The sequence below is a fragment of the Ruditapes philippinarum genome, unplaced genomic scaffold (assembly GCF_026571515.1).
Source record: "Ruditapes philippinarum isolate M1 unplaced genomic scaffold, ASM2657151v2 ctg2851_1_1_1_1, whole genome shotgun sequence".
NCBI classification, from domain to species: Eukaryota; Metazoa; Mollusca; class Bivalvia; order Venerida; family Veneridae; genus Ruditapes; species Ruditapes philippinarum.
Genome location: NW_026860083.1, coordinates 147,389 through 171,270, shown reverse-complemented (window position 1 = coordinate 171,270; position 23,882 = coordinate 147,389). Strand labels below are relative to the sequence as shown.

Below are 23,882 nucleotides of genomic sequence, written 5' to 3'. Positions count from 1 at the left end.
CTATTCCTCTAAACAAAGTAGACTGTATAACTATCATTTCTTTGCAGAAGGAGGGTTGTTCTTCACCATTCAAAATTGTCATGTAAATAGTGTTTAAAGTGTAACCGGTAAAGCATTGCCCAGATGGTTGATAGAGGCAAAGCTAGGAAAATTTCTTGACCATTCAATTAAAGATTATAAATTCCTTGTTGCTAAATTGTCTTTAAATTTTTATGCCACTCACAGAATTTGCTGTTACGAATTTTCTGTTTCCTTTTCAGACCACTCAATCGTTTACTTCAAATCTTGTATTTGATTTTTGTTAAAGATTTTTTTCAAAAACCAACGATATCTTTTCCTAGAAACAAAAGTTAATTGAAGATGGAAGTCAAGGCGATTGTTTTCTTCAGTGGTTCTTTTTAAAAAAAAACATTTGCTGTTTATGTTTTAGTGGTGTGTGTTGACCCCGATGACATCACTGGAGACACCCTGAGCAATTATTCTGTGTCAGTGTCGGGTATTGATGACGATGGCTCGATATTAAAAGCTATAAGCTCAGACCCTGAGGCTATCTACTACCTATCAACAAGTTCAATTAGGCCGGACTTTATCAGCTACTTGTCGTTGAAGACTGCTTCGGTCAACATGATTAGGCTGACCACAAAATACGTGAACATCGTACAGTTCTTTTTCGATGATAATTCAGTTGTGAGTGTATTTCCGTTGTTTCAGAGTTTGTCTATTCAGTGCTAAGGAACATGAATACAGTTATATAGTAATATGCAATTAGAAATCGTACAATCCAAGAAAACAAGCTGATAGCATGCAATTTCGGATACGCTGCGGCACAAAGTAGTTCCTAAGCCTACGGTATTTTTCTAAATAAATTTCATTTGTACAAAATTTATAAGTTTTGATTCATTGTACAATGTATGATAATGATAAGATTTTGGCGTTTAAAATTATTTTTATCGTTTTTATGCTCTGTTTAATTGGTAAGATATGATTTATATTGTAATTAATATAAATGCTCTTCACAAGTCATAGTTTATGTTCTTCACGTGACATTTCACATAAAAAGGATATTCAGTCGTGTTCACTGTGAAATACCATGAAACAATTACATGTGTTTTAAAAAAAATACTTATTGAATTATTTGAACTAAATATGTCATAGGAACGACGTCATTTATATCTGTCGTCTTGTCGTCCTGTCTCAAACGGCATGTTGTCGTGCGGCGCGTTGTCGTGATGTCGCCCTGTCGCTTGGCTTATAAGCCAATCCTTCGATTTGAACCGAGCGACAATGTGACATCGTGACAACACCCCACAAGACAACACGCTGTTTGGCGTACATCGTTAGCGACAGGACGACAAGACAGAAGTCCGACAACGCACCGTTTTGCGCTTTGTCATGTTTTCTCTAGCGCCAACACGACGCACAAAGGTGTTCCAAATAAGCCACCATAATTGACTGATTGTTTCTCTTTCAGCTTAAAACTATTGACAACCCAAATGAGGAGTCGACAACTGAGTATCGTCCACATAAGACATTTATGGGCACAACATTTACCATCTATTTCAAGAAGCTCTCAGATGCATATTCTGAATATGATCGTCCCTACGTGAAAAACGTGTTGTTACAACTTTGTGTTGAAGAAGAGGGTGCGTTTTTTTACTTTATAACATTAAAAAAATATTGTCAAAATAGATTTAACTTGTTATTTATGCTAACTTCTAGTAAATACAAGTACAAATGTAAAGGGCTATTTAATTTTTTTTTAGAGATTTTCTTTCAAAACAGTAAAATATCTCTTTGCCTTCAAAATAAAAAGGTGCTATAGTAATTGGAGAGCTCGACCAATCGTCTGTCCGTCAGAACATACATGCTTCATTTTACTGTTGCCGTTCATGAACTAGTTTTGTTCAGAATTTGGTGTTTAAATTTTACTTGATGTTAAACTTTCAAATTATATTTTACTTAACCAATGAGTAAATTAAACAATTTCTATTCGCATTTTACATCTGTATATTTTTTTTTATGAATTAAAAATTAAAATGGACTTAAAGTGTTTGTTTATACGAATGATTTCTACCCACAAGAAATGGTTGTTATCTTAAAACAGTTCTGCAGAGACCAGAGAGTATTAAAACATAAAATTTGAAATTTTTAATTTGATCAAGTTAAGTACTTGGAATGGGAATATCTGCATAATTATAATTATATGAGTCGCGTCACGACAAAACCAACATAATGCGTTTGCGACCAGCATGGATCCAGACCAGCCTGCGCATTCGCAACTGCGGGGATGCGCAGGCTGGTCTGGATCCATGCTGGTCGCAAACCCATTATGTTGGTTTTGTCGTGACGCGGCACATATATTCAGAATTAAATTGAATGTCATTTTTTATGCGATTCTTAGTCCGATTTTAGTGAAAAGAGTTGTAACGCTTTTCAAATTAATTTCGACGTATGGCCGAGCTATCCCATTACTGTACAATCTTTTCCTTTTTAAGGTTATTTTGCAAAAATGAGTATTATAGCCGATCGGGTTGAGGGAATGATATGAAAATTTGCACACAAGATTTTAGTCCAGACCTTTATCAAATAGTGCAAAAATCTCTGGAAAATATTTCTAGTCTCGGCGTGTCAAAAATAATTGGCGCTGCCCTTTAACATTTTTTTTAAATTACGAAAGTTCACCGTAGATAATATTATCATTTGATTTCACCTTCTTTATTTTTGTAGTGATCAATACAACAACAACATTTTCAACTACCACGACAACACCATATTCAACATCATCAACAACAGAATATACATCATCTACCACTGTAAGTGATACTAGAATTTTATGTCAAATCTACGGGTTTCTTATTTAAATTCTTATTTAAATTTCGCAGGTATAATTGTTCCTGTACTCTGAAAGAGCTTAAAAGATTGCAATTATCTTTTGGTACTAGCGTAATATGACGTGGTAGAAGTATGACGCCTTCTAATTCATTTTTGTTTTTGTTTTTTTCGCGCGTGTTCTTTGAATACCGCATTATTTTCCACCATAGATCGCTTTGGTAGTCCATACTCTCTGTTTAATTATAAACAAACCTCATTTCTGTGAAGAATCAGTCCAATCTTTACAGGCCTGGGGCCGTATTCATAAAGCTCCTAAGGGAAAAATTTCCCTTAGATTCTAAGATATCCCTTAAAATACGTAAAGTTTCCCTTAGTTTTTAAGAATTTCATTAGTTGCTAGTCATAAAACTTCTTAGGATATAAATTCCTTAACATTGGCCGATTTTTCCCTTAAATATTAAGGTAGCCCATATGCTCCCTTAACTTTTAAGAGAAAAAGTTAAGGAATAAAAAAATGGCCGACTAGCAGACGATTTGTTCATTCCCTTTCTCATATGACAAATCAAGCTACTATCCATTTTTGAATCAACGGAGATTTGTAATCATTATTATCCGATGAAAATAATTCGTTCGTATATATTGTTATTTTGTATTTTTTGAAGACAATACCGTTAATAAACTGCGTCTTTCTACTTTTGTTAGCTTATGTAATAGTGGAGGTTAGTAGTCTTTAATTTCCAACCATCATATTTGACATCAGGTAAGATAAAAGCAAAACAACTACACGCCACACAAAATTGAATAACTATCTAAAATAATCCCTTCATGTAAATTACATAATTACATATTATGATGAGGAAATTTAATTAACAAATCCTTAAAGAACGATGATGTTCAGGTTATATTCGTCTGTAATTATGATGAAGAACTTTATTCCTATCATACTGTTACAATATACGTATACACATTCTTGTATGTTTTCATGATGAGAATTTCTACTTAATCAACATGTCGTAATTTGTTTTCAGGTCGCGTGTAATTATGATGAAAAACTATGTCCAGACATGACAACATGCTACAAGAAATGTAATGGTGTATTTGAATGCGATCCTCCCATCGATGATGACGAATTGGAATGCGAGAGTAAGTTTATTTAAGTGAATGGTGTTATTGGCTCTTAAACACCGGTTTGAAGTTTTGATTGCGTAGGAATTGACCACGAAGATCGTAGGCCTGAGTGGTTTATTCTTTTACCGCATCAAAACGACAAAAATTGACCACGAAGACCGTGGGCCTGAGTGGTTAATTTGTTTCGCATCAAAACGATAAAACCGGTGTTAAAGATCCTGTAACACATTTTTTCATGGTATATGATGCTCAAATTAAGATGTGTCAATATTGTAAGTTCCAATAAGCATTTTTAATAAAGATATTACCGAATTTAACATTTCATGTAAATAAAGGGAGGTAATCAGAATTTTATTTTCTGTAAATTCTAAGTCAAAATTTCCAATAAGAAATGAATGCATATAATTTATTGATTAAATATTATGTGAACAAATATTTGCAGTTCACATTTTACATATTCTTCGATGTTTGTAAATTGTTTTATTTGCATAATTATATACATATATAACTTTTTGCAAGTGTGGTATATACACAATAACAATATCAATCACAAAACATATATAGGATCTTTAAATAGCCGATTATAAACCGCTCAGACCGATATTATTTCGATTCTAACAAGAATAAATAATGAAGATCATTAATGCTTGTGGCGTTAGTGTATGTGAGATATCATGTAAGCATTATATGAAAAGAAAACATTATAAGAACGGCATATGTATATCTAGAATTTGAATTCTTAAGTTACATCTGGGAATTGATATGAAATTTATGATTTATATTCTTCTACGTTAACACCTAAAATCTATACAAGAACAACAAAAAATCTTTATATAGTAGTTATATTATGTATAATAGTGATTTATTTATAATATTCAAATGTATTGACGTTGTCTTCCTTTGGAATATACTTTTAATTATTCTATTTTTATTTCAAAATAATCAATAATGAATAAACTTGATATTTTCTTTAAAATTCGATATATGTATTTATATATGTATATTTTACATTACAGCTACAACGACGCCAACGACGACTGCTCCAACAACAACAACAATTTTCACAACAACAACAGGTAAATATTTAAAATAATGTACAAAATTTCATTGGATGGATGTATGCCACTTAATATTCTCTCAGCTCTTATGTTTGAAGGTTTAACATAATGTCTCTATGTGTTCGAATCATGCGCATTGCAGTTCGAAGGTTATGCGTAACGTGTTTGAATAAAGTGTATATAAATGTTTTCAAAGTTAGTCTTTTGATATTTCTATGTGATACCCAAGCTTAGCCACAGCCTATCTCACCTCATTTTTTTGTCCGAAATGTTTTTATTTTTTGTACGGTAGTGGATATTGCAAGGTACCGTCCACTCCCACTCGCTCCATCTTAAACAACCTTCAACATTTTATCACATTGCAGTAACAGGTTAACTCCTTATACAATTTAATACTGCACTTTAGTGACGATTTAGATATGAAAATGGTAAAAGTTTGAACTAAGGAACAGCAGCAGATGCGTTCACAAGTCACTTTAACTTCCCTTATTCTGAAGCTAGAAAAGATTTTAAGCTAACGTATCCATATCTTGAATCTGATTTATTATTCCGCATTTAAAGAAGTTCCGAAAGATGACACAGAGCACTTACTTTAATATAGTCCTTTTCATAAAATGAACGTTTCTGTATTATTTATATCATTAATTAATGTAGGTAAACTTTGTTGAAGCATAAACACTTTCTATATTGCTTTGCGATTCGCAACTTTTCAAGCCATGTATATCATGGGGGATGTGTCCCCAAAGCGTTGTAATCGGCACTCCAATTCAAGAAAGATGTCTCCCAAAAATTTTGGGAGACATTGTTTTGCCTTTGCCGTCTGTCTTGTCGTCCATCCGACCGTCCCTCCACATTAAGCTTGTCCGGCTTTCACAGGTCAAACCGCTGCCAGAATTTCATTAAAACTTGTGTACCATCCCTCGTTGTGCATATCAATGAAACTTCACATGAGTGATCAGTAGTATCCCTTGTTGTGCATATTCTAGGTACTTTCAGCTTTGCTGCACAAAATGACCCCCAGAGCTATGAATAGAACGAACAGCTTTCCCAGGTCAAACTGCTGGTGGTATTTCAATTAAACATTACAGAAGTGATGAGTATCAGTGCCATACCTATTTTGGGGAAATATGTGTTTTTGTTGTAACAAATCCCCTCTAGTTTAAAGTGTCTTCAATTCAAAATCGTCTTTGAAGACTCAAATTTGCTAACCATAAAGCTAAGCATCACTTGTTACTCGACCGATAACATCATATCACTTGGCACACAGAACACAAAGCTTTCTTAGTCATATCGTATGACTTAAACGTATAATTATGTCTTATAAAAATAAGATATTTGCTAATCTTTATTTTCATCTCATTTGAATGACTGTAATATATTGGTAAGCAACGGTTATGAGAGGAATTCATGTAATAATATTTTCGTATACTTCGTGCCTAAGATAATTTAGTTACCAAACCTTGTCTTTGGTAATACAGCTTTCATAAATAAAGAATGGCTACGATTAAGTAAAAATAACATTCTCGGTTGATTTAATCTGATATCTGATATGAAATTTTACTTTTGTGAGCTACAATTAGTAAATGTTTTAAAAATATTTCTGACCTATTTCAATCATTACTTGTAACCCAGGATATGTAACAACATTAACTTACATTTATTATACATTTATGTAACACAATTGTTGCTCCTAATGTAATGTAAATAGGATGCTTGATGGTTAGAACCAAACGAACTAATGTTTCGGTTTTTTTATTCCTTCTTTTGAATTATACTTACCATCTGATTTACAAAAGGGCTAGTTGTAAGCTTACAGTAGTTTTATTTTATTACATTTGTATTTTCTTGCATAAAATTATCGGTGCTTATCGCTAATAGAACTTTCAGATTTTTGATTATTTCTGACATCCTGAGCAAGTTTACCCTTTCCTTGCTTAAATCAAAAGTGATTATATCAGCCATTCTGCAATTGCAAATCTGTGTTTTATTACCCGGTTCTTTATAGTAAGCCAACAAACTTCAAATTTACATTTTTATATCAAGAATATTGATGATGGACATTTCATAAATCTCTTAGGGGTTAAGAATCAATAAGCTCTGAATTTTACATTTTCATTGACCAAAATGACACAGCTTCCGACAAATGTGAAGGTTTTTATCAACTGTACATAGAATTTTAGCAACCCCTTTTAACTGGTGTGCTCAATTTGATTGAAGAATAATGAAATTATTATTATTATTATTATTATTACTATTATTATATACCAAACTTCTTAAGCACTTTTTTCATGCACATTGACACGTTCAAAAGTACTGTACAATATAACCAAATAAATGATACAATATTTAAAAGAAAAAAAAATAAATTAAATCATCAATATTGCTCAAGTCACAAATTCAAAAAAAGGTAAAAAGACCCACATAAATAATAAAATTCAGGTAAGAACCTAAAACATAATCAGTCTAAATAAAAACCTCTTAAATAAGTGAGTTTTAAGTGCTCTCTTAAACACTGTTAGAGTTTCACAGCTTTTAAGTGTTCTAGGTAGGGCATTCCAGAGTTTAGGGGCTGCCGTCATAAAAACACGATCACCATAAGGCACAGTCCTACTGCGCGGTACAACAAGTGCTAAGCAATCATTCTGGGACCTAAGTTGTCTGGATGGGGTATAAAAATTGAAATAGAATATATATAACCCTCACTAAACGACATAACATTGAACTAAATGTTTGTTTTCCTCAACAAAATGTGATTTCATTCTTACGCATGAAATAGTTTTGTAATCCTAAAGCAGTTCTGCATTTATATTTTAAAAAAAACGTAGGTATCATATTGTACAGAAGTTTTTCTAGAATGAATGGTTTCTTCTTTCAGGTACAACAACTGTTACACCTTGTCTACCTGGAATGTATACATGTGAGGACGGAACTTGTATACCACCTGAACAAATATGTAATGGTCCAGAGAATTGCGACTGCATGTCATGTGAAGATGAAATGGGATGCAGTATGTACATGCGTATTTATTCAATAAAAACATATTAAAATATTTAACTACAAAACTTTCACCAATGTTCGCTTGCGGCACAAATTTGTGGTATTTAATGTTCAGTTATGACTTTGTTGGCTAGCTATTGAATACTGCTTCTTCCACGAAAATTCCAGTTGAAATAAAATGAAGCATAGATAAAATCGTTCTCATTATGAATATGTCAAGTAAGTTTGTTTTCGACTAGTATGTTAAAAGTATAGTACAATGTTGAAGGTTCATTTACAGTCACCTGATATAAATTATCACATACCACGGTCTAGAAGTCTTTATAAATTTCTGTTAAATTATGTATGAATAATAATACCCGTACAGCACCGCTCTCACTATGAGGTCATGCAATATAAGTCTCTTATTACGGCATTATGTAAAACATATTAAACAAAATTTATGATACTTGATAAAACGTAACATATTAACGTAAGCAAAAAAGACCCCACAAAACCCCACAAAAACAACATAGTGTATGATCTTTTCATTAATTGTTTTGACTTTTTAATAAAAGTAGCCAAAATAAAGTATATATGTAACCCATGTCCGCTAGTTTGTTTAGATTTATTTACTATATCCTGTACAATTTCTTTAACGAGTCTCTTTACAGAATAAACAATTTTATTGTTGAAGGACATGTACAAATGTGCAGCAGTTTATAGTTTAAATAAAAACAGAAATGATATAAACGTCAATGACATCCGACATTATGAAATATATCGTACTTTCAGCGAATACTACAACTGCATCAACTTCAACACCAACAATAACTACGTCTACTTCTTCGTCCACAACTCCAATTACAAGCTCGACACCATCATCAACTTACAGCTCTTCTTCCACAACATCAGTCACTACAACATACTCTACTCCCAGCTCCACATTTACGACCTCAGTGTCAACTACACCAACAGAAACCACAACACCCTCGTCCACGACGACTTCCAAATCTACAACTACAACATCGACAACTCCAACTACAAGCTCGACACCATACTATCATTCCAGTTCTACTTCAACAAGTGCAACAACCCCAACAACAGTTACTACACCATCATCAACTTCACAGACAACTACACAGTCTACCACACCAGAAACGACCACAAGTGAGTGCGTTGTAGAGGACGGAATGGAGACTTCTTCAAAAAAGACCAGGAGTCAAGATATAAGTGTTACAGATGTACAAGGACGTGACTTAACTTCTAATGGAACAACGACAGATAATCTGCGTCCGGATACTGATGAATATTTTAAAGTTACACCGCCAAGTTCGGAACCATACGTTTTCATAATTAGTATAACATTGGATGCCTCCAAGATTACAGATGTAAAATTAATCACGGATAATCCTTCAGAAAACATTCATTACAGTGTGACTATTGATATCCGCCCAGTAGCACAAAAGCCAAATGAAAACAGTAAGTACCTCCTTTGTTTTAGATTAAAACACAAACGAAATTGAAGCAAAATATCCTTGTATGTCGGAAGATGTAAAAGACATTATTTGTTATGTTAGGATTTGTTATTTATGCTTTTTATTATTTTTTTTCATTCTTTTCATTGATATCAAAGAAAGACAAACATGAAAATATATTAAAAAAAACATTTTTTTTATTTTGAACTGTACACTTGTAATAGAACAAATAGGGATTACCTTTGAATTGATGTTAGTATTTATTTTTTTGTTGTTTTATGTTTCAATTTCTTATCTGTAAATTTTTTCGTTCACAGAGGAAGACTGTCCATTTTTCACTAATTACAAACTAAAATCTGAAATTAATTGCCTTAATAATGGTATACCTTTTAGAATGTAAACTTATATTAAAATAAAGGCAATTTAATTCAATATTAACATCTTATATATCAATAAAAATTAGCAGGCATTTTTATCGAAAAAGAAAAACGTTAATTTATTGTTAAATTTATTCCAATATTTTGAAAAATCTATTCAACTTGATTTAAAGACATTTGTATGCGATTTAAATTGCCTTGACGTTTATTTTCATATTTAACTGCTTATCCAGTTGAAGTGTTTCCTATTTTGAAATTTCAACAATCAAATATGTTTATTGGTCATAATTATATACATCTTTAGATTATTTCTATGCAATAAAACCGAACCACTGTCGAAAGAGCAGAACGCAAGATCAGAAACTAAATTAATTTAATGATTCAACTTTTTCAGAATCTTTCAACGAGCTCTTTCATCTGTATTGGCAAAGAAGTTAAGCAAATAACTATAGAAAGTGGTTAAAAAATGAGCCTAAGGCTTTCAAACTAAGCATCCAGGGCTGTTTCAGAGGTACACTTTTTATTCCTGTAGTAATAATATTGTGCAGTTTCATATTTTATAAAATCGTTTTTTTTCTTCAGTATTATTGCCAAACTTTGTGATTTAATTTTGTTTTACAATTCAAACGATAACAAGTAATCATAACATGAAATACAAACAAGACACTATTTTATGTTTTTTTAGATATTTTCTATCGTTACTGAACGAAAAGAGAACATGCAATTAAGATTGATTCCGCAACTCAGCTATGTGTAAATATATTTTTTCATTGAAACAGTTCCAGGTTCAGGAACAACACCAACACCTCCTACAACTTCAGCTTCAACTGTTACAGCCACTACACCAACAATACCATGGTTTAGCACAACGACGCCAGCATCAACTTCAAGTAAAACTACAACAACAAAAATTACTTCAACAACACCTTCAACAACAACGTTATCAACATCTGAAACTACTAGTTGGACACCATCGTCTACTTCAAGCTCAACATCTACGACTACAGTGTCAACTACCCCGACTGAAAGCACAACACCTTCGTCAACGTCAAGCACTACATCCAAAACAACATCAACCACACCAACATCAGTAACAACACCATCCACCACACAAAGTACCGCTTCCACAAGTACAGAATCAACTACTCCGACAGAAAGCACAACACCTTCATCAACGTCAAGCACTACATCAAAAACGACATCAACGAGTCCAACAACAGTTACAACACCATCAACCACACAAAGTACCACCTCCACAACTACAGTATCAAGTACCCCGACAGAAAGCACAACACCTTCATCAACGTCAAGCACTACATCAAAAACGACATCAACGAGTCCAACAACAGTTACAACACCATCATCCACACAAAGTACCACCTCCACAAGCACAGTATCAACTACCCCGACTGAAAGCACTACAACACCCTCAACAACGTCTCCAACAAGCTCGACACCATACTATCATTCCAGTTCTACTTCAACAAGTGCAACAACCCCAACAACAGTTACTACACCATCATCAACTTCACAGACAACTACACAGTCTACCACACCAGAAACGACCACAAGTGAGTGCGTTGTAGAGGACGGAATGGAGACTTCTTCAAAAAAGACCAGGAGTCAAGATATAAGTGTTACAGATGTACAAGGACGTGACTTAACTTCTAATGGAACAACGACAGATAATCTGCGTCCGGATACTGATGAATATTTTAAAGTTACACCTCCCAGCTCGGAACCATACGTTTTTATAATTAATATAACATTGGACGCCTCCAAGATTACAGACGTAAAATTAATCACGGATAATCCTTCAGAAAACATTCATTACAGTGTGACTATTGATATCCGCAATAGCACAAAGCCAACTGAAACAGTAAGTACCTCCGTTGTTTAGATTACAACACAAACGAAATTGAAGCAAACTATCCTTGTATGTCGGAAGATGTTAAGACATAATTTGTTATGTTAGATTTGTTATCAATGCTTTATTATTTTTTAGCTCCCCTGTCACAAAGTCACAAAGTGACAGGGTGAGCTTTTGTGATCGCTTTTCGTCCGGCGTCCGTCCGTCCGTCCGTCCGTCGTCCGTCCGTAAACTTTTGCTTTAAATGACATCTCCTCATAAACCACTGAGCCAATTTCATCCAAACTTCACAGGAATGTTCCTTTGGTGGTCACCTTTAAAAATTGTTCAAAGAATTTAATTCCATGTAGAACTCTGGTTGCCATGGCAACCGAAAGAAAAATCTTTAAATATCTTCTTTTAAACAACCCCTAAGAGCTAGAGCTTAGATATTTGGCATGAAACATCTTCTAATGAGTGTCTACCAAGTTTGTTCAAATAAAAGCCCTGGGGTCAAAATTGGCCCCGCCCGGGGGGTCATTGATTTTCCCTATATGCATATAGTAAAAACTTAAAAAAAATCTTCTTTTAAAAGAACTGTAAGAGCTAGAGCTAAGATATTTGGCATGGAACATCTTCTAGTGAGTGTCTACCAAGTTTGTTCAATAAAAGCCCTGGGGTCAAAATTGGCCCCGCCCCAGGGGTCATTGATTTTCCCTATATGCATAAAGTAAAAACTTAAAAAATTTCTTTTAAAGAACCTAAAGAAGCTAGAGCTTAGATATTTGGCATGAAACATTTTCTAGTGAATGTCTACCAAGTTTGTTCAAGTAAAAGCCCTGGGGTCAAAATTGGCCCCGCCCTGGGGGGTAATTGATTTTCCCTATATGCATATAGTAAAAACTCAAAAAAATCTTCTTTTAAAGAACCGTAAGAGCTAGAGCTTAGATATTTGTCATAAAACATCTTCTAGTAAATGTCTACCAAGTTTGTTCAAATAAAAGCCCTGGGGTCAAAATTGGCCCCGCCCCAGGGGGTCATTGATTTTCCCTATATGCATATAGTAAAAACTTTTAAAATCTTCTTTAAAAGAATCGTAAGGGCTAGAGCTTAGATATTTGGCATGAAACATCTTCTAGTGAATGTCTACCAAGTTTGTTCAAATAAAAGCCCTGGGGTCAAAATTGGCCCCGCCCCAGGGGGTCATTGATTTTCCTTATATGCATATAGTAAAAACTTATAAAATCTTCTTTTAAAGAACCCAAAGAGCTAGAGCTAAGATATTTTAGCATGAGACATGTTCTAATGGGTGTCTACCAAGTATGTTCAAATAAAAGCCCTGGGGTCAAAACTGGCCCGCCCCGGGGGTCATTGTTTTTCCTTATATACATAGCAAAAACTTAAAAATCTTCTTTGAAAAAACCCAAATAACTAGAGTTTAGATATTAAGCATAAAACATCTTTAAGTAAATATCTACAAAGTTTGTTCAAATAAAAGCCCAGGGGTCAAAACTGGCCCTGCCCGAGGGGTGTCATTGTTTTTAACTATATGTGTATAGTAAAAACTTAAAAAATCTTCTTTTAAAAAACCCAATGAGCTAGAACTAAGATGTTTTGCATGAAACATCTTCTTATGGGTGTCTACCAAGTCTGTTCAAATAAACAAATAAAAGCCCTTGGGTAAAAATTGGGCCGGGGGGGCTATATACAGGTGAGCGACCTCAGGACCATCATGGCCCTCTTGTTTATTCCTTTCATTGATATCAAAGAAAGACAAACATGAATATATTAAAAAAACATTTTTTTTATTTTGAACTGTACACTTGTAATAGAACAAATAAGGGATTACCTTTGAATTGATGTTAGTATTTAATTTTTTGTTGTCTTTATGTTTCAATTTCTTATCTGTAAATATTTCGTACACAGAGGAAGACTGTCCATTTTGCACTATTACAAACTAAAATCTGAAATTATTACCTAATAATGGTATACTTTTGAATGCTAACGTATATTAAATGAAGGCAATTAATCAATATTAACATCTAATACGATGTATATCAATAAAAAATTAACAGGCATTTTATCGAAAAAGAAAAACGTTAATTTATTGTTAAATTTATTCCAACATTTGAAAAACTATTCAACTTGATTTCAAGAAATTTGTATGCGATTCCATTGCCTTGACGCTATTTTCATATTAAACTGCTATCAAGTTGAAGTGTTTCCTATTTTGAAATTTCAATAATCAATATATGTATCGTAATATACACCTTAAGATTATTTCTATGCAATAAACCGACCACTGTCGAAAGAGCAGAACGCAAAATCAGAAACTAAATGCAATTTATCACTCAACTTTTCAGAATCTTTCAACGAGCTCTTCATCTGTGTTTGAAAAAGAAGTTAAGCAAATAACTATAGAAGTGGTAATAAATGAGCCTAAGGCTTTCAAACTAAGCATCCAGGGCTGTTTCAGAGGTAAACTTTTTATTCCTGTAGTAATAATATTGTGCAATTTCATGTTTCATATAATCGATTGTCCTCTTCAGTATTATTGCCGAACTTTGTGATTTATATTTGTTTTACAGTTCAAACGATAAAAAGAAATCATAGAATGAAATACAAACAAGACACTATTTATGTTTTTAGATATTTTCTATCGTTACTAAACGAAAATAGAACATGCATTTAAGATTGATTCCGCAACTCAGCTATGTATAAATATATTTGTATAAATATATTTTTATTTAAACAGTTCCAGGTTCAGGAACAACACCAACACCTCCTACAACTTCAGCTTCAACTGTTACAATCACTATACCCACATTGCCAACGTTTAGCACAACGACGCCAGTATCTACTTCAAGTGAAACTTCAACAAACAACATTACTTCAACGACACCTTCAACAACAAAGTTTTCAACATCTGAAACTACTAGTTGGACACCATCGTCTACTTCAAGCTCAAACATCTACGACTACAGTGTCAACTACCCCGACTGAAAGCACAACACCTTCGTCAACGTCAAGCACTACATCAAAAACGACATCAACCACACCAACAACAGTTACAACACCATCAACCACACAAAGTACCACAGCCACAACAACTGTATCAACTACCCCGACTGAAAGCACAACACCTTCGTCAACGTCAAGCACTACATCAAAAACGACATCAACCACACCAACAACAGTTACAACACCATCAAACCACACAAAAGTACCACAGCCACAACAACAGGTATCAACTACCCGACGAACAGGAAGCACAACACCTTCGTCAACGTCAATCACTACATCAAAATAACGACATCAACAAAGTTCCAACAACAGTTACAACACCATCAACCACACAAAGTACCCACCTCAACAACTACAGTATCAACTACCCCGACAGAAAGCACAACACCTTCAATCAACGTCAAGCACTACATCAAAAACAACAATCAAACAAGTCCAACAACAGTTACAACACCATCACCACACAAAGTACCACCTCACAACTACAGTTATCAACTACCCCGACTGAAAGCACAACACCTTCGTCAACGTCAAGCACTACATCAAAAACGACATCAAACAAGTCCAACAGTTACAACACCAATCAAAACCACACAAAGTACCACCTCCACAACTACAGTAATCAACTACCCCCCGACTGAAAGCACAACACCTTTCGGGGGTCGAACGCCCAGCGCTACAACAACCTTCAACCAAGTCTCCAACTACAGGCTTACACCATACTCTCTTCCCAGTTCTACTTCAACAAGTGCAACAACCCAACAACAGTTTACTACACCATCATCAACCTTCACAAACAACTACACAGTCTACACATCAGCAACGACCCCAACTTTTGGACGAAGAAGGAATGGAGACTTCCTCAAATAAGGACTAGGAGTCAAGATATAAGTGTTTTGTAACAGATTGTACGAAGGACGTGAACTTAACTTCTATGGGAACAACGACAGATAATCTGCGTCCGGATACTGATGAATATTTTGAAGTTTCACCGCCAAGCTCGGAACCATACGTTTTCATAATTAATATAGCAGTGGATGCCATCAACATTACAGATGTAAAATTAATTACGGATAATCCTTCAGAAAACATTCAGTACGCTGTGACTCTTGAAATGAAGAACAAAACGCTAGTAGAAGAAGTAAGTTTCTCCTTTGTTTAGATTACAACACAAACTTAATTGCAGAGAAATACCTTTGTATGTCGGAAGATCTATGTAAAGACATAATTTACTATATTACATTAGTTATTAAAGTTTTTTTTAATTTCTTTTATTGATAACAGAGAAAGACAAGCATAAGTACATCAAAATACAATTTTTTTTAATTGAATTGTACTCATAATTAAGAACAAATAAGGGAATATACTTTTGAAGTGATGTTAGTATTTAATTGTCTGTTGCTTTTACGTTTCAATTTCTTATCTGTAAATATTTCGTTTACAGATGAAGACTGTCAATTTTGCACTATAAAAAACTTAAGGTATTACCACCCTAATGGGCACTATAAGGAACAAAAAAAATTGACATTATAGGTCAGATATATACCTTACAGTACAACTGTATACAAAATTTAAACAAAGTTTACCGTACGGAAATCTAGTTATGGCCACTTTTCTGAACTCAAGCTTGGATGTTATGAGGGTCTTTTTTTAGAAATGAGGAACCTTTAAATAATCTGCAATAACATTCTAATGAAAATTGTTTTCCCATTATTTTTTGGTAAGAAACAAATAGTACCATTCAGCTAACAATTCACATAAGAAAAATATGGTTTCTACTTAAAATTTATGAAATCTGTATAAAAATGTTACGCTACCCAACCCATTTTTACCACGTGTCTGATCATTTTCCTTCTTAGGCAGCCTAATTAAAAATATCCTTAAAATTTACCCAAATGAGTGCCTGTTTTCAAAGTTTCCCTAATTTTTTATAAAAGTATATTGGTTGATCTTGTAAAATATTAAATACTTTTACCGTCTAGTTTTGTTTTTTTTACATTTTGAAAATATCAGGTACCATATTTATTACTATATTTAGCACAATTTAGCCAATAAATACATATATAAATTTAAAAAAATCAAAATTAAACACTTTTTTCATTCCAAATGGGACATGAGAGATACATAAATAATGTTAAAAGAAAAAAAAGTTGACCCTTCTGGGGATTGAACCCACGGCCCTCATTTTCAATGTAGTTAACAGTAGTTCTAGCCTATTTGAATACTCTACAAAGAGGAGGTAATGCATTAGGATGGTAATACCTTAAATCTTGAATAATTATTTGAAGAAAATCGATCAATATATAACATCTATTATATAAAGAGATATTGTAGGGGAATTTTATCAAAAAGGAAAAACGTTAATTTATTGATAAATTTATTCCAACATTTGAAATATCTATTCAACTTGATTTTAAGACATTTGTATGCGATTCCATTGACTTGACTCTATTTTCATATTAAACTGCTATCAAGTTGAAGTGTTTCCTATTTTAAAATTTCAATAATCAATATATGTATCGTCATATACATCTTAAGATTATTTCTATGTAATAAATTGACCACTGTCGAAAGAGCAGAACGCAAAATCAGAAACTAAATGCAATTTATCATTCAACTTTTCAGAATCTTTCAACGAGCTCTTCATCTGTATTTGTAAAAGAAGTTGGGCAAATAACTATAGAAGTGGTAATAAATGAGCCTAAGGCTTTCAAACTAAGCATCCATGGTTGTTTCAGAGGTATACTTTTATTCCTGTAGTAATAATATTGTGCAGTTTCATGTTTCATATAATCGATTGTTCTCTTCAGTATTATTGCCAAACTTTGTGATTTATATTTGTTTTACAATTCAAACGATAAAAAGTAATCATAACATGAAATACAAACAAGACAATATGTTTTTTTTAAATATTTTCTATCGTTACTGAACGAAAATAGAACATGCATTTAAGATTGATTCCGCAACTCTGCTATGTATAAATATATTTTTATTTAAACAGTTCCAGGTTCAGGAACAACACCAACACCTCCTACAACTTCAGCTTCAACTGTTACAATCACTATACCCACATTGCCAACGTTTAGTACAACGACGCCAGTATCTACTTCAAGTAAAACTTCAACAACAACAATTACTTCAACGACACCTTCAACAACAAAGTTTTCAACATCTGAAACTACTAGTTGGACACCATCGTCTACTTCAAGCTCAACATCTACGACTACAGTGTCAACTACCCCGACTGAAAGCACAACACCTTCGTCAACGTCAAGCACTACATCAAAAACGACATCAACCACACCAACAACAGTTACAACACCATCAACCACACAAAGTACCACCTCCACAACTACAGTATCAACTACCCCGACAGAAAGCACAACACCTTCGTCAACGTCAAGCACTACATCAAAAACGACATCAACAAGTCCAACAACAGTTACAACACCATCAACCACACAAAGTACCACCTCCACAACTACAGTATCAACTACCCCGACTGAAAGCACAACACCTTCGTCAACGTCAAGCACTACATCAACAACGACATCAACCACACCAACAACAGTTACAACACCATCAACCACACAAAGTACCACCTCCACAACGACAGTATCAACTACCCCGACAGAAAGCACAACACCTTCGTCAACGTCAAGCACTACATCAAAAACGACATCAACAAGTCCAACAACAGTTACAACACCATCAACCACACAAAGTACCACCTCCACAACGACAGTATCAACTACCCCGACAGAGAGCACAACACCTTTATCTTCTCGAAGTACAGCATCAACCACAACAGTATCAACATCTCCAACTACAAGTCCGACACCAACATCACCGTCCACTACTGTTCCTCCATGTAAAGTTTACGAAGGAATGTTTAAAGAGGCTTCAAATGTTTCAAAGATTCCAGATAAAAACATAAATATAACGAATAGCAACGGAGACAGTCTTTTAGATAATGATGATCAAAAGACGTCTTTGAGGCCAGGTAGGGATGGTATGCTGACAATTACCGCTGCAAGTCCTGTTGACATAAATGTTCGTGTAAATGCAAGGGAACTTGTTAACATCACCTTGGTTAATGGTAATGATGAGAAAAGATTTACGTATGAAGTGACATTGCATTTTGAGAATGAAACATCATCGATATTACCAAATACGGTAAGATCTCTGTCCAAGGGAACTTTTTTAAAGCAGATATTATTTCAAAAATCACGCTCTAGTATAGATATAAGAACAACATAATAAGTGAAAGTGATTTGAGTAGAGCTCAAGCCGGTGCTAGGGGCGTGAGGGATATTGTACTTTTTCATTATCTTTTATGTGCAGAATCCAGCAAACCAAGTCTGCAATTTTCATGTAATTTAGTTTAAAATATTTTAGTTGATCCTGGTTTTTATGCTTTCTTAGATACGTTGATGACACATAATTTTACGACCTTATGCATTATCATATTGACTTTGTATATAATTACTGTATGTATAAGACACAGTCATTTACGAGCCTTACAATATCATAGAGACGATGTTAAGAGGTGTAATAGGCACATTAATCAACAAGTAATATCACATCGGCGCTCGTTTGATGTGTATAAAACACACGTAATTTTCGAAATATATCATATTTATATATACGCTATTCAGATATGTATAGGAGACCATAAATAGCAAGTTATATGATATCATAGAGACGTTCTTTTGGGCGCATTAATTTATAAGCTGTGTATTATCACACATACTCTTTGCCAGAATTTTACAGCCTGACAAGAAATAGAAAGATACAAACAATTCTTTTACATTTTTTTTTACTCCATGGCAAATACCGTTGATAATTAAATCGACTTCTTTTTGCAAACTTGATTTCAATGAAACAAAATGATTGATGTGAATTTGATTTTGATTTTTCTAGTATCAGGACTCCAGTACTGCTGTTATTAACGAGGCTAATGTGACATATGTTACAATTAGAATAACCGACTATGTAGCTCCAATTACTATAAAGGAACTCAGTATATTTGCATGTTTTAAAGGTAAGAACATATTTGTATTGAATGCTCTTTTACTAAGATTGATTTAATAATTACTTTAGATAATTTGGTCAGACAACTGAATTATTTTAATTATTTAACGATTTGTCTTTCAAAGTCATTTTGAAAGAAAATATATTCGGTTGGTCATGGTGTGTGACGTCTAAAAAACTTAGGATGTGTTTTTATAATAACATTATAAAATATTAATTTAATTCTACATTTGATATAGGTTTTACTAGATTCTTTATATATTGAGATTTCTGGAGATACGATTCGGGGTTAATCCATACAACACGGGCTCTAAAGTAGTTAGGCTTTAAAAACTCACAAAGGAGAGCAGCATAGTCTATTTATAGAATTTTCTTCAGAGGAATTTCTTAACATTATGTTAATGCTTTTTTTTAATTTTATCTTTCTTTATATAGGTGAACCGGTAAAAAACACCTACCCCAAAAACAACAAACTCCGAAAAACAGCTGTACAACAACAAAAAACGCTGCCGACATTCACAACCAACCCCCAGCAAAAAAATTTTCCCATTACCCAAAGTACAACACTTTTTTTTAAATTTTTTTTTTTTTCGACAAAAGGCAGGGAAACTGCACATAAATAAACCCTTTATATCCCTGACTAAAACATACGGTCCCCCAATGTAAAACGGTAAAGGATTTTAACCCAAATAAGGGGACAAAAAAAAAGGGAAAATTAACCTTATAAAAATGAAAAGCACTTTCTTTCCTAATAAATGTTCCAGCCCCGTTATTGTCTCACTAGATATGAAAGCTTCGGTACTGAGTACATTTAGAACTGTTCACACAGGAGACAAGTAACAACATAGAATATGAAATCATCATTTCATTTCGAAAATGGAACCGAGTCCTATAAGTTAAACGATACGGTATGTTCGTTTCTTTTTTTTTAAATATTGGAAATTAAGGCAGTTAATGAAGTTATGTCAGGTTTTTTTTTTTAATTAATGATTCTTTTATCATGTTCAAATATCATGCAACGTTGAAATTTTCAAATTAAATTTAAATTCATTCTCCCTATATTTTCTATGTAAATATGTTAATCCTAGCACAAGGGTTTTAAATGATTATGCTATCATAATTGTGGTTTGTTTCTTGTTTTCAGTACCTGGGCAATACTAAAGTAAAGATAGATGCGGACAACGTGATAAATGTCAAATTAAACATTAGTGTCTTCACACCACCCTTTGGTTTCTACATAAGCGTCCGTGGCTGCTTTAACAGTGTGTATTTTTGTTCTCATTCTTAAATGGAAAGATATATCAACAGATAAAAAAATAATTTATTGTAATAATACAATAACTTTTATTATAAAGTACAATTACATATTGTGACTGCATTTATCGGTTTTTGAGCTCATTAGAAAATATAAACATATGTCAAAACAAGCATTTGAATAAAGCTACAGGCATACACAATAAGCATTATTTTCTCACCTGAGTATATTAGTCCTTAAATAGTTTGGAATGAAAGATAAAGACAACAATATATATTTCAGCCCCAGAGGAACCAACAGTACCACCGACAACATCTACAACAAGTCAAACAACAACAACATCGAAATCAACATATACAACGCCAACAACAAGTACAACACCAAGTACTACAAGCCCAACAACGTCGACAACATCTAGTACAACAAGCACAACACCAAGTACTACAAGCCCAACAACATCTAGTACAACAAGCACAACACCAAGTACTACAAGCCCAACAACGTCGACACAACATCTAGTACTACAAGCCAACAACGTCGACAACAATCTAGTACAACAAGCACAACACCAATTACTACAAGCCCAACAACGTCAACCACATCCTAGTACAACAAGCACAACACCAAGTACTACAAGCCCAACAACATCAGTACAACAAGTAACAACAAGCACAACACAAGTACTACAAAAGCCCAAACAACGTCAACACACATATAGTACTACAAGCCCAACAACGTCGACAACATTTAGCTACAAAAAGCACAACACCAAGTACTACTAGCCCAACAACAGTCAACCACATCTAGTAGCTACAAGCCCAACAACGTCAACCACATCTAGTACTAACAAGCCCAACAACGTCAACAACATCTAGTACAACAAGCACAACACCAAGTACTACAAGCCCAACCACGTCAACCAACATCAAGTACAACAAGCACAACACAACTACAACAAGTCAACACATCGTCAACCACATAATAGTACAACAAGCACAACACCAAGTACTACAAGCAAACCACGTCAACAACATCAGTACAACAAGCACAACACCAAGTACTACAAGGTCCCAACAACATCACATCAGGTACAACAAGCACACACCAAGTACTACAAGCCCAACAACATACATCTAGTACAACAAGTACCAACACCAAGTACTAACAAACGACGTCAGCCCAACAAACGTCCAACCAAACATCTAGTACAACAAGCACAACGCCAAGTACTACAAGCACAAACGACGTTAAACCACATTCAAGTACAACACTAAGTACTACAAGCCCAACAACAATCTCAACCACATCTAGTACAACAAGTACAACACCAAGTACTACAAAGCCCAACCACGTCAATCCACATCTAGGTACAACAAGTACAACACCAAGTACTACAAGCCCAACCAACGTCAACACGTCAAGTACAACAAGCACGACACCAAGTACTAAGTACAAGCCCAACTTCACATCAAGTACAACAAGTCCAACAAACGTCAACACATCAAGTAACAACATCAAGTACTACAAGCCCAACAACGTCAACTACATCAAGTACAACAAGCCCAACAACGTCAACTACACCAAGTACTACAAACCCAACGACGTCAACCACATCAAGGACAACAAGTACAACACCAAGTACTACAAGCCCAACAACGTCAACCACATCAAGTACAACAAGCCCAACAACGTCAACCACATCAAGTACAACAAGTCCAACAACGTCAACCACATCAAGTACAACAAGCACAACACCAAGTACTACAAGCCCAACAACGTCAACTACACCAAGTACTACAAGCCCAACAACGTCAACCACATCTAGTACAACAAGCCCAACAACGTCAACCACATCAAGTACAACAAGCACAACACCAAGTACTACAAGCCCAACAACGTCAACAACATTCAAGTACATACAAGCCTCAACAACCGGTCAACTCACAGTCAAGTACATACAAGCCCCAACAACGTCAACCACATCAAGTACAACAAGCACAAACACCAAGTACTACAAGCCCAACAAGCCGTCCAACTACATCAAGGTTAACACCAAGTACTACAAGGCCCAAAACGTCAACGCACATCACAACAAGTACAAAGCATCAAGTACTAGCAAGCCCAACAACGTCAACACATCAGGCTACAACAAGCCCAACAACGTCAACTACATCAAGTACTACAAGCCCAACAACGTCAACCACATCAGGCACAACAAGTCAAACAACGTCAACCACATCTAGTACAACAAGCACAACACCAAGTACTACAAGCCCAACAACGTCAACCACACCAAGTACAACAAGCACAACATCAAGTACTTCAAGCCCAACAACGTCAACAACATCTAGTACAACAAGCACAACACCAAGTACTACAAGCCCAACAACGTCAACTACATCTAGTACAACAAGTCCAACAACGTCAACCACATCAAGTACAACAAGCACAACATCAAGTACAACAAGTCCAACAACGTCAATCTCATCTAGTACAACAAGCACAACACCAAGTACTACAAGCCCCACAACGTCAACTACATCAAGTACAACAACAAGTACTACAAGTCCAACAACGTCAATCTCATCTAGTACAACAAGCCCAACAACAAGTACAGTAAGTGAAACAACGTCAACCACATCGTTCACAACACCAAGTTCTACCACACCTTCAAGTACGATAAGCACAACAGTTACTCCAACGTACACACCAAGTACTACCGGTAAGAAATGTTTTGTTATATATCTAATTGATTTAATTGCTACTGTTGTTATTAAAGTTGTTTTTGTCATCAGTCCATTTTTAGTATTTCCGTTATGAATTACTCACAAACACTGGCTTTAGATAAATTGTAAAAACTTAATGTACAAC

General features: G+C 34.4%; 1 protein-coding gene and 1 long non-coding RNA gene across 2 annotated transcripts in view; both read left to right on the top strand.

The window, feature by feature from the left end:
• LOC132758790 (serine-rich adhesin for platelets-like) overlaps nt 1–23,882 on the top strand; it is a 56,277-nt gene that overhangs the window by 6,058 nt on the left and 26,337 nt on the right. The window contains 16 exon segments of the mRNA XM_060750487.1: nt 431–687; nt 1,472–1,643; nt 2,728–2,813; nt 3,861–3,975; nt 4,977–5,036; nt 7,894–8,025; nt 8,790–9,105; nt 11,074–11,728; nt 17,348–17,462; nt 17,724–18,898; nt 19,646–19,766; nt 21,294–21,449; nt 21,531–21,691; nt 21,822–22,016; nt 22,379–22,769; nt 22,870–23,733. Of these exon segments, the coding sequence (XP_060606470.1) occupies nt 431–687; nt 1,472–1,643; nt 2,728–2,813; nt 3,861–3,975; nt 4,977–5,036; nt 7,894–8,025; nt 8,790–9,105; nt 11,074–11,728; nt 17,348–17,462; nt 17,724–18,898; nt 19,646–19,766; nt 21,294–21,449; nt 21,531–21,691; nt 21,822–22,016; nt 22,379–22,769; nt 22,870–23,733 (4,971 nt within the window).
• On the top strand, nt 10,243–10,809 carry LOC132758787 (uncharacterized). Its single transcript, XR_009629628.1, has 2 exons — nt 10,243–10,360; nt 10,629–10,809. It is a non-coding gene; the product is annotated as an uncharacterized LOC132758787 (long non-coding RNA).